Below are 17,307 nucleotides of genomic sequence, written 5' to 3'. Positions count from 1 at the left end.
CGCGCAATTGTCATTCAAAATGTGACGGAGCTGAAAACTGGCCGGGGCAGGAAGAAGGTAGAAGTGCCTGGTAAGCAAGTGGTTAAGGTGAAGTCAGGCACCAAAGTTGGTGGTCATGGCATGGTTGAAATAGAATCAGGAGACTGTTATGTGATCGGTGTGATGTGTCTCATGCAGGTTTGGCTCTCGCTGAGAATTTAACAAATCTGAACCCACAAGGAAATGCAAAAATGGTGCAAAAAGCCAAAAACTTGAAAGAGGAACTGAATACATTGCTGGGAGACGATGGAATTCTCATCTATCCTTCTCATCCCAAGATCGCCCCAAAACACCATGAACCTCTGGCTTTGCCTTTCAACTTTGCCTACACTGGTAAGTACTTTCCGTTGTCATGCCAAAATAGTTTTATATATCATGTCCACCCCTCCCCCAAACCTGCCTTAAAGTGGGTTCTAAAGGCTCTTTATATTTTACTTTACATTTATTTTTTTTTTTTAAAAAGGGACAGTATTATAAAAAAAAAAAAGTAAAACATCCCTTGTAATATAAATAATTACGACAGGACCTCTTTAATGTGAGATCTGAGGTCAGCATGAAAAAAATGGGCCCTTTTGGGCCGTTGGGCGAAAGCGACTTATGATGTTTGCTCCGGTCCTCCAAGGCCATAGAGTGGAGTGGGAACCATTTCCTCACTCGACTTCCTGCCCAGGACTGCAATGGACCGGATCGTTTTCCCCGCTACCGACGGCTCTGGTAAGCGGGGAAAACTATTGGGGGGGTAGTTAACTCGTCTCTGCGCATAAAAGTGATCCCGCGGCGCATCCCCCCCTGAGACCACTTTTATGTGAAAGAGGATCGCTGGCTGTATATGAAACTACCGGGGTTATGGCAGCTAGCTGCTGCTGGTATTTAACATCAAAATACTGATGTAAAACTGCAGTGGGCGGTCCAGAAGTGGTTAATAAAACACAAAAACCATATGGATAGTCCTCGGATCAAGTTTATATGGAAACCTATTTCCCTGCGCCTGGTCTGACCACCTGTAATTCAGTGCTCCTCTACCTTTGGTAAGCAGCCTGTGTTACTCCCTTCAGGTGGCGGAGAAGGAACACCTTGGTCATCTACTGTTTACATCACTTCCTTCCTCTCTCACCTGTGGGGGTTTCCCATATGGGTCAATGAGAAGGACTTGTCTATCTGCTCCTATGGACATTTCTTTTTATATATATATACACCTTTTTAATGTGTTTTTTATGGATGCATTTATTTACAATTCATGGGTTGTAATTACTCGTGTTCAATTTTGCTTATACTAACTTTTTTTATTTTACTGCTGCACTGGTTTTTCTTATATTCTATTGTTTGTGCAATAAAATTCATGAAAGTGTAATTTTTTTCCCCCAAAAAAATTACATTTGAAAAACAGCTGCGCAAATACCATTTGACATATAAAAATGCAACACCCATCATTTTATTCTATAGGGCCTCTGCTAAAAATAAAAACAACATGTTAATATTATATATATATATATATATATATATATATATATATATATATATATATATATATTTCTCTTACGTCCTCCGACAGTCGCCGCCACTTCATATTCATCACTAATGGGGGTTATTGACCTTTGCTCCGCAGGAGTAGCTAGGCAACAAAATTTGTTAATATCAAAGCTTTTAGCATATCACACCCCTAGGGGGTGGTCCCCTCAGTCAATACCTCCCTGCTTCCTGCATTCCCAACTCAGTTTCTAATGCCTAGCTTAGGAGTAGCTTGGCTGAACCTGTGCTGGGGCTCTCAGTCTCAGCCTTCTATCCTCTTTTTGATTTTATTTTGAGTCTTTTTCTCTTTCTTTTACTTAGCTGTTATTTTTCAGCATTAGTTAGCTTCTTCGGATGAAGATGATCATGCGGAGCTGGGTCTCGGACTGGCCACCCTGGATCCCAGGGTTCAGGGGCTTCCCAGCCTGCCATCGAGCGTTCAGCTCAGGTTTCCCTGGCATATTGAACGACCCATCCCTGTTCGCTGCAGGGATGCTATCTGTGAGGTGGCTACCTCACCGGACGCCATTTGCGGTTTCGCACCGCAGTTCCACTGCGTCCTGGCTGCGACACTCCCTGTCCTCAGTACTGCGGTTTGGTCGCTGGAGCAGGCTCCCCACGCCATCCGGACTGGTAAGTGTAAATCTATGTGGGGACCTGTCTATTTGGGTGTCAGTCTGGGACTGTGTGACCCTGCATGTCTGTGTAAATGCTGAGCTCCCTGTCAGATTCCTGTGTGGAATAGCTGCCTGTCTGTGGGCTGCGAGGGGGGGGGGGGGGGGCTCTCCCGCTCTGCTGTGTGAATGCATGACGCAGTCTGGGCTTAAACATGTTGTGCGGCGATCGCTACTGCGGCCCGCCATTTTTCTGCGGCAAATTCTGGTGACCGATCCTGTGTGTGGTACGGCGCGGCGTTTTGGCGCCAAACGCCGCCATTTTGGCGGCGATCGATCAGGCCACATGGCGCCATTTTCTCTTTGCCTAAGGAATCCTCAGCCGAGCGGCCATGTTTGTGTAGCCTTACATAGGCTTTATAGGGCGGTCAGTCATTGCATCACTTCCTTTTGCTCTGGGACAGCGATCGGTGGCAGCAGCCTGTGTGATCTCTCCAGGTTTTTACCTTTCCTTTTCCTGTATTCCTTGCCCAGTGTTCTTATCCCTGTGGGGGGTCGGTGTATTCAGTGGGTGCGGTGGGCTACGCTCGCCACGGTCTTAAAGGGGCAGTACTCCTTTTTTTCTACTTTTGCTGGGGCATGGATTCTCAGGATTGCAAGTTTCCTCCCACCTTGGTGGGGGGCCAAGGGGCTGCTGGGTGGGGGGCCAAGGGGCTGCTGCATCCCCCGAGGGGGCTGATCTGGCTAATATTGTGGCGAACTTGGCTGCTCAGGTGCAGATGCTGGTGGCTGATCGATCCACAAAACGGCCCAGAGTGTCTATTTCCTCTGATTCAGAGGGCGATGGGGCTGCTATGGCTGGAGTGCCCTTCTCAGGGTCTCACTCATCTCTAGACCTTGTGGGGTCTGAGGGGGAGGCTGAGGTAGAAGGGGTTGATAATTCTCCCCCTGGCTCGTCTGAAGAGCTTGCACTCATGGATGAGTTGGTTGCTTCTATCAAGCAAACGCTGCATTTGCAGGATGAACCATGTCCTCCTGCTTTGATGTCCTCTTATGGGACGCAAAGGAAAAGCAAAATGTCGCAGGTTTTTCCTTGCTCTGCGGAATTTCAGCGCGCGGTTGATGAGCAATGGCGCAATTTAAAGAAACCCTTTGCTGTGCCGAGTAGGTTCAAACTGCGTTATCCATTTACACCCACCACTGATGAGCGTTGGTGTGTGCCGCCTCAGGTGGATCACGCGGTGGCGGTTTTGAATAAATCCACTGCGATCCCTGCTGAGGATACCCCGGTGTTCCGGGACCCTACGGACAGGAGATTGGAGTCTCTGGCCCGTCATGCTTATACGGTTGCTGGCTCTATGCTGAAGCCTATTTTTGCTTCCATTATGGCAGCCCAGGCTATTGCGGATTGGACGCAGGTGCTCAGGCGCACCCTGGTGGCTGACTCTGCCCCGCCGACAACTTTGGCTATGGTGGATCAAATTCATCAGGGTGTCATGTATTTGTGTGATGCGGACTTAGATTTAGTCCCTTTGGCTGCGCGTCTTTCAAGTGTGGCGGTATTGAACCGTCGCCTGATATGGCTGAAATGTTGGTCTGTTGACCAATCTTCTCGCAAGACTTTAGCTAATTTGCCCTACGCGGGATCTCGCCTTTTTGGCGAATCTTTGGATACTCTGATAAAGGGTATTTCTGGGGGTAAGAGCACTCTCTTGCCCCAAACTCACAAGAATAAGTTTGTTCGTGGTAAGAAGAATACCTCGTTTAGGCCCTCTCAAGGGTCCTTTCGTGCCTTTCGGTCGCACTATAAGGGCAAGCCCTTCAAAGGCCAAGGCTCCCAGAAGAAGCCGTGGACAGGTAAGCAGAAGTCTGGCCAGTCCGGGTCCGCTGCCCATAACAATACGGCCTGAAGGGATGCCCTCACCCAGTTCTGGGGTGGGGGGACGTTTGCTCAGTTTTCTTCAACCCTGGCTGGACCGCATTCGGGACAGGTGGGTTCAGGAAATCGTTCGATCTGGATACAAGATAGAGTTTCTCTCTCGGCCGGCGAGCAGATTTTTCCCCTCAAACCTTCAGCTATCTCCGGAGCGCTTGCAGGATCTGCACCTGGCGGTGCGGGACCTGTGGGCCCAGGGAGTGGTGGTTCCGGTGCCTCATAGGGACAGATTTCGGGGGTCCTATTCCAATCTGTTCACTGTGCCCAGAAAGGAGGGCAAGGTACGTCCGATTCTGGACTTGAAAGCTCTGAACCACTTTGTGCGGGTTCGCAAGTTCCGCATGGAATCCCTGCGCTCAGTGGTGGCTGCCCTGGTTCCGGGGGAATTCATGGCCTCCATCGATTTGAAGGATGCGTACCTACACATCCCCATTTTCGAGGGTCACCAGAGGTACCTTCGATTCGCCATTGCGGAGGATCATTACCAATTCGTGGCGTTACCCTTTGGTCTCATTCGGCTCCGCGGGTTTTCACCAAGGTGCTTGCACCGGTTCTGGCTTTGAGAGCCCAGGGCATTTCTGTCCTAGGGTATCTGGACGATATCCTGATTTGGTCTGCGACCAGTCAGGGCCTGGTGAACGACCTGTCCATCACGATGCAGACTCTGCAGGAGTTCGGGTGGACGATAAATTTTCCAAAGTCAACTCTGTGTCCGTCGGTTCGTCTTCCCTACCTGGGGAGGATCCTGGACTCTGTTCAAGCAAAGGTCTTCCTGCCGGAAGACAAGCTCCGGACGCTTCAGGAGGCAGTCAAGTCCCTCAGGGACAATCAGTACTCGTCTCTCCGGACGTGTATGAGATGTCTGGGATTGATGGTCTCGGCCTTCGAGGCGATCCCTTTTGCCCAGTTTCACACGCGGGGTCTCCAAGCGGAGATTCTGGCCAAGTGGGACGGGCGATCGCAATCTCTGGATCTACGGATCTCATTGAGTCATCATACCAGAAGGGATCTTCTGTGGTGGCACCGGTCCCCGGCGGTGTCGGGGGGGGCAAGTCTTTTCGTCCTTTCTAGTGGACGGTGATCACCACGGATGCCAGCCTGTCAGGCTGGGGTGGTGTTCTGGGCGTTCTGTCCGCCCAGGGAACTTGGTCGGAGGAGGAATCGGCTCTCTGCCTTCTGCGTTGGACAGACAGGCTACAGGGCCGTCCGGTTCGGGTGCAGATGGACAATGCCACAGCGGTGGCCTACATCAACCACCAAGGGGGCACCAGGAATGCCCGCGCGGCTCGGGAAGTGGCCGACATTCTGTCTTGGGCCGAGGCACACGTCCCGGCAATAACGGCAGTTCACATTCTGGGGGTGGAGAACTGGCAGGCGGATTATCTGAGTCGCCAGACCTTGGACCAGGGGGAATGGTCCCTCCACCCGGATGTCTTCCAGATGTTGTGTGCGAAGTGGGGTTCACCAGATGTGGACCTGTTCGCATCTCGTCTAAACAACAAGGTGGAAAGGTTCGTGGCAAGGATGCGTGATCCTTGGGCAGACGCGTTAGTGGCGCCCTGGCATCAGTATCGTCTGATGTATGCCTTTCCACCGATTCAGCTGCTGTCCAGGTTCCTTCGCAGGTTGGCCGCGGAACCGCACACGGTGATTCTGGTGGCGCCAGACTGGCCTCGCCGGTCTTGGTACGCAGACCTCGTGAATCTGGCGGTCGACGCTCCGTGGCGTCTACCTCTTCGAGAAGATCTCCTGTCTCAAGGGCCGATATTCCATCCTGCTTTACAGTCGCTGGCTTTGACGGCCTGGCTGTTGAAAACCAGGTGTTGAAGGATAGGGGTCTCTCCCCTGAGGTCATTCCCACTTTGATCAAGGCTAGAAAAGCCTCTTCGGGGAAGGTTTACTATCGTGCTTGGAAGGCGTATTTTGCCTGGTGTGAGTCCAGGGGGTATTCTCCTTTCTCATACTCGGTATCGAGAGTGTTGGCTTTCCTTCAAACGGGCGTGGACCAGCGTTTGGCGTTGGCCACGATTAAGGGTCAGATTTCTGCGCTGGCCGTTCTCTTTCAACGCCCTGTGGCGTCTAACTCTTTGGTTAGCACCTTTGTTCAGGGGGTGCGACATTTGGCCCCTCCTAGCAGGGAGCCTTTGCCTCCATGGGACTTGAACCTTGTTCTGTCCGTGTTGCAACATGCTCCTTTTGAAAAGATCAGGGAGATCTCGTTGCCTCTGTTGTCCAAGAAGGTTGCTTTTTTTGTGGCGATCACTTCGGCTCGCAGAGTGTCGGAGCTGGCAGCTTTGTCCTGCAACTCTCCATATTTGGTGATTCACTTGGCTAAGGTGGTCTTGCGACCTAACCCGTCTTTTCTTCCGAAGAGGATATCGGAATTTCACCTCAATGAGGACATTATCTTGCCTTCGCTTTGCGCGAGGCCAAAACATCCGAGGGAGGTGGCTTTACATTCCTTGGATGTTGTTCGGCGATCAGGGTTTACCTGTCGTCGACTGAATCCTTTCGCAAGTCGGATTCCCTGTTCGTCCTTCCTGAGGGACCTCGGAAGGGCATGGCGGCGTCGGCTTCTACCATCGCCAAATGGATCAGGCAGACCATTGAGCAGGCCTATGCTTTGAAGGGGAAGGTTCCTCCCGTACCTGTGAAGGCGCACTCTACCAGATCTCTGAGTACGTCTTGGGCCTGTAATCATCGGGCTTCTGTGGCCCAGGTGTGTAAGGTGGCGACTTGGTCGTCAGTTCACACCTTCTCCAAATTCTACAAGGTGGATATTCAGGCATCGGCAGATGCTTCCTTTGGCCGCAAAGTTCTTAGTGCGGCAGTGCCTTAGGGTCCCTTGCTTTGGGTCCTTGGCTGTTGGGATGTCTTTATCCCTAGGTTACTTGTTTTCCTGGGTTGTTGCTCCTGTTGAGCACGTTTTTTTCCTGTTGCCCAGTTGGTTTTCTTACTTTGGTAAGGTTCCTTTTTCTCTGATGTGGGTATTGCGTTGCTTTAGGTGCGGCTGCGTTTTTTCCCACCCCTCATGTCTACACTGCTATGGGACGTCCCCATTAGTGATGAATATGAAGTGGCGGCCACTGTCGGAGGACTAAGAGAAAATGGAATTTTTGTAAAATCTTACCTGTAAAATTCCTTTCGCTGAGTCCTCCGACAGTCGCCGCCCCCGCCCCTCTTTTGGGGTTTGTTTATGTACTCTACTGCTATGCTACTGAAACTGAGTTGAGAATGCAGGAAGCAGGGAGGTATTGACTGAGGGGACCACCCCCTAGGGGTGTGATATGCTAAAAGCTTTGATATTAACAAATCTTGTTGCCTAGCTTCTCCTGCGGAGAAAAGGTCAATTACCCCATTAGTGAAGATTATGAAGTGGCGGCGACTGTCGGAGGACTCAGAGAAAGGAATTTTACGGTAAGATTTTACAAAAATTCCGTTATATATATATACACACACACACACACACAAAATATATATAATATGAACATGTTTTTCTTTTTAGCAGAGGCCCTATAGAATAAAATGATGGGTGTTGCAATTTTATATGTCAAATTGTATTTGCGCAGCGGTTTTTCAAATGTAATTTTTTTTGGGGGGAAAAAAATTACACTTTCATGAATTTTATCGCACAAACAATAGAACATAAGAAAAACCAGTGCAGCAGTAAAATAAAAAAAGTTAGTATAAGCAAAACTGAACACGAGTAATTACAACCCATGAATTGTAAATAAATGCATCCATAAAAACACATATTAAAAAGGTTTATACACACAAAAAATATTTTTTACACACTATATATACATTTTTATATATATATATATATATATATATATATATATATATATATACACACACACACACACACAAAATATGTGTGTTTTGTTTTAAGGGTTCCAAGTAATTTTCTAGCGCAAAAAAAGTTTATTTTTTTACATACATTACAGAAGTGTCCGAATGGGCCTGCTGGTAATAAAGTGGTTAAATGGCATCGGAGACCAGAATAAAAATTTCCACACTAATGCTGTGTCTTTTCTCGGCAGGTATATTGAATGTATTAGAAGTCCCGGTCACCCAGTGCCCGCTGGGACTTAGCGAAGCTGGACTGCCGCTGGGCATACAAATCATCTCTTCCCAGTATAACGACCATCTAACGCTGGCTGTCGCCCAACACCTAGAAAAGGCTTTTGGAGGTTGGGCTCTGCCTGGAAAGGTTTGACCATTCCGTCCTTAGAAAATCGATTTGGACATTCGTTGCTGTCAGAATGCATCGGATAAGGAAGATTTGTGAACGTATTTTTAAATGAATTGCGATTTTCTAATTTTCAGGGTCACAAAAACATGTATTTCTGTTTAAAGCCCAACTGAACTTTGAAATTGTCTGAATCCAGTTCAGCTCCATTCACACACCTGCGTGTTCTGGTATCGCGATTCTGTCTGTGAATCCAGAATCGCAGGATGCGTTTGTGATGCCATTACTTCTTAATGACACCCTAATCATGGTGCCATTTTTTTTTTTTTTTTGGCTGTTTCAAATCTCAACGCTATCGCCCAAAAGAAGCTCCTTCTCCTTTGAGTGCCAAGCTTCACGCTTTGTGAATTTGGCCGTGATAATCACAGCATTCACATCTGGCTATTCTGGAATCGCAGCAAATTGTTGGGAGGCATTTGTGATGCCATTATACGTAATGGCACCAAAATCGTGGTGCGATTTTGACCGTAACGGCACGGCCAAAATCGCACCACGATTTGGGTGCCCTTATGTAGTAATGGCATGGCAAATGCGTCCCACAGTTTGCTGCGATTCCGCAATGGCCAGATGTGAATGGAACCTTCAGGTGCATCAAACAAAAGATGTATAAAGTCTTACTGTTGGGTTTTCTCTATGTGGAAGCAGTGGTCTCTCTGTAGAGGGATAACATTCCCCCCTGATTAATCAGAGCTATGCTAACAGCACAGATGATGCTCCCTTCTGATTGGAGAGCTTGAGCTTCAACCTGCCAGCGGGGTGTGTCAGATCTCTGCAGAGAGACCACTGCTTCCACACAAGGGTCCTCTGCAATATGCTGGCAGGGGAAAGGCTTTTCCAAACTTTTTTTTTTAATGCACCTGAAACCTATTCAGCTGATGTAAACTGAAGGTTCAGCTCTGCTTCTGGGGGGGGGGGGGTCGCTCACACAGATGGCCAGGGGTCTGTAAGTGAGCCACAGTTTTACTGCCACTTAAGCAAGAGCATGCAGCTGCTCAGTGCTTTAGCATGTCTTTGCTTTGTGGCTGCCACAAAAATTAAACATGCTGTTCTGTTAGGCAGGTGCTATATCCCCCCCCCCCCCCCCCAAAAGTCAGTGGGGTCACGGCACAGTAACTGCCCTGCAAACTGCATGCAGTTCTAGCATGGTGGTTTGGCCTTTTGAGGGTTAAAACAGACAGTGAGGGGGGTGACAGATGACCTTCCATCTGCCCTCTGAAATGGGATCCACAATGGATTGCTTTTCTGAAGGGCTCAAAGAGCTTCAAATACACTCTTATTACCGAAAGTATTGGGACGCCTGCCTTTACACGCACATGAACTTTATTGGCATCCCAGTCTTAGTCCGTAGGGTTCAATATTGAGTTGGCCCACCCTTTGCTGCCATAAGAGCTTCAACTCTTCTGGGAAGGCCGTCCACAAGGTTTAGGAGTGTCTATGGGAATGTTTGACCATTCTTCCAGAAGCGCATTTGTGAGGGCAGGCACTGATGTTGGGCCAGAAGTCCTGGCTCGCAGACTCCGCTCTAATTCGGTCAGGCACTGATGTTGGAGGAGAGACGGCCTGGCTGGCAGTCACCACTCTAATTCATCCCAAAGGTTGTTCTGCCGGGTTGAAGTCAATACTCTGTGCAGGTCAGTCAAGTTCCTCCACCCCAAACTCGCTCATCCATGTCTTTATGGCCCTTGCTATGTGCACTGATGCATGTTGGAACGGAAGGGGCCATCCCTAAACTGTTCCCACAAAGTTGCGAGCATGAAATTGTCCAAAATATCTTGGTATGCTGATACCTTAAGAGTTCCCTTCACTGGAACTAAAGGGGCCAAACCCAACCCCAGAACAACCCCCGACACCATAATCCCCCCTCCACCAAATGATTTGGACCAGTGCACAAAGCAAGGTCCATAAAGACATGGATGAGCGAGTTTGGGGTGAAGGAACTTGACTAGCCTGCACAGAGTCCTGACCTCAACCCGATAGAACACCTTTGGGATGAATTAGAGTGGAGACTGCAAGCCAGGCCTTCTCGTTCAACATCAGTGCCTGACCTCACAAATGCCCTTCTGGAAGAATGGTCAAACATTCCCATAGACACTCCTAAACCTTGTGGACAGCCTTCCCAGAAGAGTTGAAGCTGTTATAGCTGCAAAGGGTGGGCCAACTCAATATTGAACCCTACGGACTAAAGGGCCATACACACTATAAGATTTTCTGAAGACTTTTTCCTTTAGACTTATCAAAACCATATAATATGAGGTCAAATCTAAACACTTTCAATTTGTATGCAATCTGGCAGGCCCTTTTACTACATAGAAAAGGTAAATCTGAAGGAAATCTAACCACAAAAGTTGGATAGTGTGTGTCCAGCTTAAGACTGGGATACCATTAACCACTTAAGCCCCGGAGGATTTTCCTGCTAAAAGACCAGGGGGTATTTTGCGATTCGGCACTGCGTGACTTTAACGGACAATTGCGCAGTCGTGCGACGCTGTACCTAAACGAATTTGACGTCCTTTTTTTCCCACAAACAGAGCTTTCTTTTGGTGGTATTTGATCACCTGTGCGATTTTTTTGATCACGCGCTATAAACAAAAAGAGAGCGACAATTTTGCAAAAATAGCAATATTTTTCACATTTTTTTATATGAAATTCCCCCCAAAAAAATGTAAAAATCTAAATTTTTTAACATTTTTGGCCAATTTGTTTTATCCTACCTATGTTTGGTAAAAAAAAAAAAAAAAATCGCAAAAAGCGTATTTTGATTGGTTTGCGCAAAAGTTATCGCGTTTACTAACAAAGGGAAAGATTTTTGTCATTTTTGTTGTTTTTTTTTTTTAACGCGTAATGGCGGCGATCTGTGATTTTTTTTTTTTTGCGGTACTGCGACATTGCGACGGACAGATCGGACCCTTGACTGACATTTTTGACACTTTTGGGGTTACCAGTGACATTACTGCAGTAATCAGTGCTATACATATGCACTGTTACTGTAAAAATGACACTGGCAGTGAAGGGGTTAACTTTATTTGGGAGGGAGGGGCTGTGTGTGTCCCTAGGGGCGTGATTCTTACTGTGATTGGCTGTGGCTCTAGCTGTAAGGACACTGATCAACGGATCTACATACTAGATCCGTGTGATCAGTGTCTTTACAGTGAGGAGAATGACAGGCAGCTTGTTTACACAAGCTGCCTGTCATTCTCCCTCTCCCCCGACGATCGCCGAGTGGCCGGCGGACATCGGGTCCGCTGGTCACACGCGAGGGGGGTTCCGTGACCGCGCGGGCTCGCTCCCCAGACCCTCCCAGGCTAGTGACGTTAATTAACGTCACTCTGCCTGGCAGGGGCTGACCGCCGCAGTAAATCTACTTGCGGCGGTCGGCAAGCGGTTAAAGTTCATGTGTGTGTAAAGGCAGGCGTCCCAATACTTTTGGTAATATTGTGTGTAAATTCTCTATCTTTTTGCCTTTACATTTTAGGATAATAAATCCCATTGAAACAGAAAAAAAAATGCTTTTTAATGTGTCTGAGAACCAAACCACCTCATTGTTTAAGCAATCCATATACACAAGGTGCGGTATAGCAACATATTTTAAATGTTGGCATATATAGCTGACTCTTTTTTGTGACCTATTATGATCATCCTAAATGTGGTCTTTTTTTTTGCTTACAATGGCAGCTGCTACACCTGTATTGCAAATGTACATATATGTCCTGAATGGAATTGGGGGGGGGGGGGCAGTTTACATTGATTGCCATGGTATTAGAACTCCTCCCCCCCCCCAAAAATGCATGGGACTGTTTTGTTTTGGAATCAGCGGCCCTTTAATGAGTCCTCGTCATAGTGCAGCTTAAGGGATGATTCACACCACAAACACGCAATCCACATCAATTTCTGTGCTTTTTTTTTTTATGCATTTTTTCCCCACTTTACTGGGGTCTGTCTGGAGTGTATTTTTGATGCGTTCCAGTGCAGAAAACTACAGCATGTTCTACCTTTTTTTTTTTTTTTTTTTTTAAACAGGAAAGCCCTGGAACTGACTGCAGTGGTGTGAACAATGCCATTAGAAACCATATAGCCTAATTTCCATGCAGAAAAAAACACACTGGACTGCATGTGGTGTGAACTGGCCCTAAAAGAACACTTCTCCACTTCTGGTAGACGGCGCTGTTACTTGGAAGTTTGGTCCCCTCCTCCCTCCCCCACCCCGCTGCTGAGCCAATCCAAATGCGCAGCAGGGACCTGCCAGTGAAGCCTGCCGGGTTCCCTTACCGGCAATGGCGGCGGCAGCACCCGACAGCCGATGGAAACATCGGCTGCGGTGCCGACATCGCTGGACTCCAGGAAAGGTAAGTGTCTTAATATTAAAAGTCAGCAGCTACAGTATGTGTAGCTGCTGACTTTTAATTTTTTTTTTTTGGGGGGGTGGAACTCCACTTAAACCACTTTACCACCAGAGGACTTTGCTGTCTTACGTCTGGGCCACTTTTTGCGATTCGGCACTTTGTGACTTTAACGGACAATTGCGCGGTCGTGCGACGCCGTACCCAAATGAAATTGACGTCCTTTTTTTCCCACAAACAGAGCTTTCTTTTGGTGCTATTTGATCACCTGTGCGATTTTTACTTTTTGCGCTATAAACCAAAAAAAGTGTAAATTTTGAAAAATAACAATATTTTTCACATTTTTTTTATATGAAATTCCCCCCAAAAAAATGTAAAAATCTAAATTTTTTTAAATTTTTGGCCAATTTGTTTTCTGCTACCTATGTTTGGTAAAAAAAAAAATCACAATAAGCGTATTTTGATTGGTTTGCGCAAAAGTTATTGCGTTTACTAAGGGAAAGATTTGTCATTTTTGGTGTTTTTTTTTTTTTTTTAACGAGTAATGGCGGCGATCTGCGATTTTTTTTTTTTTTTGCAGGACTACGACATTGCGGCGGACAGATCGGACCCCTGACTGACATTTTTGACACTTTTGGGGGTACCAGTGACATTACTGCAGTAATCAGTGCTATACATATGCACTGTTACTGTAAAAATGACACTGGCAGTGAAGGGGTTAATTTTTATTGGAGAGGGAGGGGTTAATATATGCCTGTTGCTTACTGACGTGTGTGGGGGGAGGTGACTGAGTGACACAGGGACAGATCCAGGGTTCAGCTATGCTGAACCCTGCCTGTCACTTCGGAGATCCGCCCGCTTGTGTTTACATAGGCGAGCGGATCTCCACACTCGATTCCCCGACGATCGGGGAAAAGCAATCGCCGCTGCTCCTCCCCTGGCCCGACTCCCGCTGTGACTGAATACAGCGGGAGCGCGCCGCCTAGAAGGGGGAGGGTCTGCCGACGTAAATCTACGTCGTCAGACCTACAACAGCCACTTTGCCGCAGTAGGCTCAACGTGAGCAGCGGTAAAGTGGTTAAGTTTTCTAAGGGTGCATTGGCTTAAAGGAGTTGTAAAGTCAAAAGGCTTTTTACTTTAATGCATTCTGTGCATTAAGATAAAAAACCTCAGTGTAGAAGCCCCCCCCCCCCCTAATACTTACCTGAACCCCTTCTCTCTCTCTCCAGTGATGTCCACGAGTCCCTCCGCTGTCCAGGACTCTCTCTCCTGATTGGCTGAGACATAGCCATGGTGTCTGCCAGTCAGTTAGCCAATCAGGAAAGAGGGGGTGGGGCCGAGCGGCCGATCTGTGTCTGAATGTACACACGGAGCTGCAGCTCAGATCTGGTGCCTCCATAGCAAGCTGCTTGCTATGGAGGCACTCGATGCCGGAGGTAGGAGAAACGAGGGACCCAAGAAGAGGAGGAGCCGGGCTGCTCTGTGCAAAACCAACTATACAGAGGAGGCAAGAACAACGTATGTCATTTTTTTTTTTAAATAACTGGATTTTTGACTTACCGTAAAATCCTTTTCTCTAAGGCAGTGGTCCTCAACCCTGGCCTACAGGGCCCACTAACAGGCCAGGTTTGCAAGATAACTGAAATCCATCCCAGGTGATATCATTTGCTGCTCAGTGATTGCAGTACTCTAGTCTGCATCTCCCCAAGGTAATACTTAAAATCTGGCCTGTTAGTGGGCCCTGAGGACCAGAGTTGAGGACCACTGCTCTAAGGCATCAGAGGACTGTGTCCATCTATAAACCTATCAGTAGGGTTATAATCACCCCCCCCCCCCCTACTGATATGCTTCAGAGGACTGGGTCCGTCAAGAGAAAAAGTATTTTACAATCACTTTAAAGAGAAAAAAACACTCCACCCCCCCACCTCCCCTAGGAGGGTGATCATGTACAATGGAGGCATTATAACAAACTTTGTTCCAGATTCCTACGTGCATTAAACTGGTCATACAGCTTCAAACCAGTTCTGGAAACTGCACTCAGGACGTGGCAGATGGAAGCTTGCAGTCCCTAAACGGAGTGCTGAAGAGGTGAGCCCACAGGTTCCCGGCTTCTTTTTTTTGTTAAAAGCTGATGTATTATGTAATTACTATACTGTTTTTGGAACTTATTGTTAAAGATTATTATTTAAAAAATAAAACACACATTCCAGACATAAAAGGACTATAGTGACATTTCAAGGAGGCAATCCTCCTACATCCGACACCACAAGAGGAATAATCACTTTGAAACATCACTTTTTTTCTTCTCGTTAATTTACAATTGATATTAAATATATGTAATTAAATGCATATGAATTTGATAAAAGCACTGTGTATAATAAATACTTTTTTTTTTTTTAGTCCTCGTGCATTTCTTAGTGCTGCAGATTTCCTGTCTCCATGCACTCCAGCAATGGCTGCATGGCATTTTTTAAGGTGGGTTTTCTGATGGTGACAACACTGGACAGGGTCTGTGTAGTGTATTAAAACAGCCACTTATAGTCTCTATGATGGAAAGCCTGATTAAATGAGAGGGGGGAGACACGAGTTGTCAGCCCAGGTAAGTGTCTGAACAAGGACATTCATGGCAAGATCACCAGGATTTACTTTAACCCCTTACTGCCGCCACCTCCTGGCCCTTTAATGGCGGAGGTGAGCATTCTGATCTCATGTGACTGGCAGTCACCCGATTGGAAAGCTCCCAATCGCAAGTATGCAGCGGACACAGATCAAGGTAAAGGGGCAATCATGAATCTGTGAAGCTTATGTTTCAATTTGTATTTTCTGTTGTCTGGTGTCAGTAAATTTCTTGCATAAAAAAAAAAAATGCCAATCACAGCAGCCCTTTACCATGTGATCAGCTGTGTCCAATCACATCTGACCACATGTACACAAACTTGTTGGTTATTGGCATTCCTTTTCTCACGCACTGTCACAGCATGAGGAAAGGAGGGCTGGTAACTGGCAAGTGTGACAGAGGAAATTTACACTGATAATCAATGCAGCCTCTCCAGTGCTCATCAGTGAAGGAAAAATACTTATTTGCAAAATTGTATAAGGCCCCGTTCACACTGGGGCGATCCGACTTCCAGGGGCGACCTCGGAGCGGCTGGCACGGACTTCATAACATTAAAGTCTATGACGGTCGCTCCAAAGAAGCTCCGGACCCTTTTTCTAAGTCGGAGCGACTTGTGTCGCTCCTATTAGAACGGGTCCACAGCTTCCCTATGGCAGGCGACCTGTGAGGGGACCAGGTCGCCCCAGTGTGAACAGGGACTTACAAAAACGAATGCCTCGTACACACGCAACGATTATCGGCCGACCGATCGTCCGACTTTTGTCCAGAGTGGTGTCCTGTTGGTTGGAATGGGCCTAGACTGCACACGAATTTTCTCGGCCAACAAAAATCTACTTCTGAAGTGATGTCATGTGCAGGTTTATTTTCCGTGTGTTTTTTCTTCTCTGAGCATGCCCAGACTTGCTCATCATATTTTTGTCTGCCGAAATCTGTACTGACTGACGCAAAATCGGCCGTTGTGTTGATGGCCAACAAAAATTTTATAGCATGCACACCAGATTTTATTCGCCCGAAAAGTCGGAGTCGGTTGTCGAAAGCATCATACTAACAAGCCGAAAATCAGCCGTTCGGACGTTGGCCGAAAATTCCCGGCCAATAATCGATGCGTGTGTACGAGGCTTTAGACTTTTTGTTTTTCAAAATATTGTCTTTTTTTTTGGTTTCAGCAAAAAAAAAAAAAAAACTGCAGTGGTGAATAAATACCACCAAAAGAAAGCTCTACTTATGTGAATAAAATGTCATGACTGGGCAATTGTCATGCAAAGTGCATCAGTGCTGAAAATTGGCCTGGGCAGGAAGAGGGTGAAAGTGCCCAGTATGGACGCGCCAGGTCGGCAGGAAGTGGTCAATGAAAGCTGCAGACTTAAAAGCGGAAAAAAAACCTGCTATAATTTTTTATTTTAAGGCCGCCCCCCCCAAGGTGTGTTATGCCATAATGTACATTATGGCAGACTTACCTGTCATATGGTGTCCTCCTCCAGGGACACCATCCGGCGGGCCCCTGGTTGCTTCCACCTTTGCCCAGTCTTTCTTACGATCCCGCACATGTGAGTCACATCACCGCGACGTGGTATCGGGCCTGTACATGTTCGCTGCGCAATTGCGGCTCCGTGAACATGACAGGTGGAAGGATGGCAGCCTCAGTCATAAATACCCTGCCTATCAGCCATTTGATTAAAAAACAACTTTACCCCTCACTTCCTATCATAACCAGACAGGAAATGAGGTAAAATCTCCAACAGGGACATAGAAATAAAACTCAGATGAGTTCCAACTCTATTCTACTAAAGAAAACACTTTAATTTCTGTCTATGTTGCTGCTGGAGAGTTCCCCTCACTTCCGGTCTGCTAAAACAGTGGTCCTCAACTCCGGTCCTCAGGACACACTAACAGGCCAGGTTTGCAAGATAACTAAATTACATCACAGGTGATCTCATTTGCTGCTCAGTGATTGCAGTATTCTAGTCTGCATCTCCCCAAGGTAATACTTAAAATCTGGCCTG

At 47.2% G+C, this 17,307-nt stretch overlaps 1 protein-coding gene across 1 annotated transcript in view; it reads left to right on the top strand.

Moving 5' to 3' along the window:
* The window catches only part of FAAH2 (fatty acid amide hydrolase 2), a 47,205-nt gene extending 38,836 nt beyond the window's left edge, over positions 1-8,369 (top strand). Inside the window, exons 9-10 of the mRNA XM_082263955.1 lie at positions 178-372; positions 8,142-8,369. Of these exons, the coding sequence (XP_082120081.1) occupies positions 178-372; positions 8,142-8,317 (371 nt within the window). The 3' untranslated portion in view covers positions 8,318-8,369. The remainder of the gene's footprint in view (positions 1-177; positions 373-8,141) is intronic.
* Positions 8,370-17,307: the final 8,938 nt, after the last annotated feature.

Source organism: Pelophylax lessonae (assembly GCF_965119305.1).
Source record: "Pelophylax lessonae genome assembly, chromosome: 7".
In the NCBI taxonomy this organism is placed as follows: Eukaryota; Metazoa; Chordata; class Amphibia; order Anura; family Ranidae; genus Pelophylax; species Pelophylax lessonae.
This window is presented reverse-complemented; position numbering and strand designations above follow the sequence as displayed.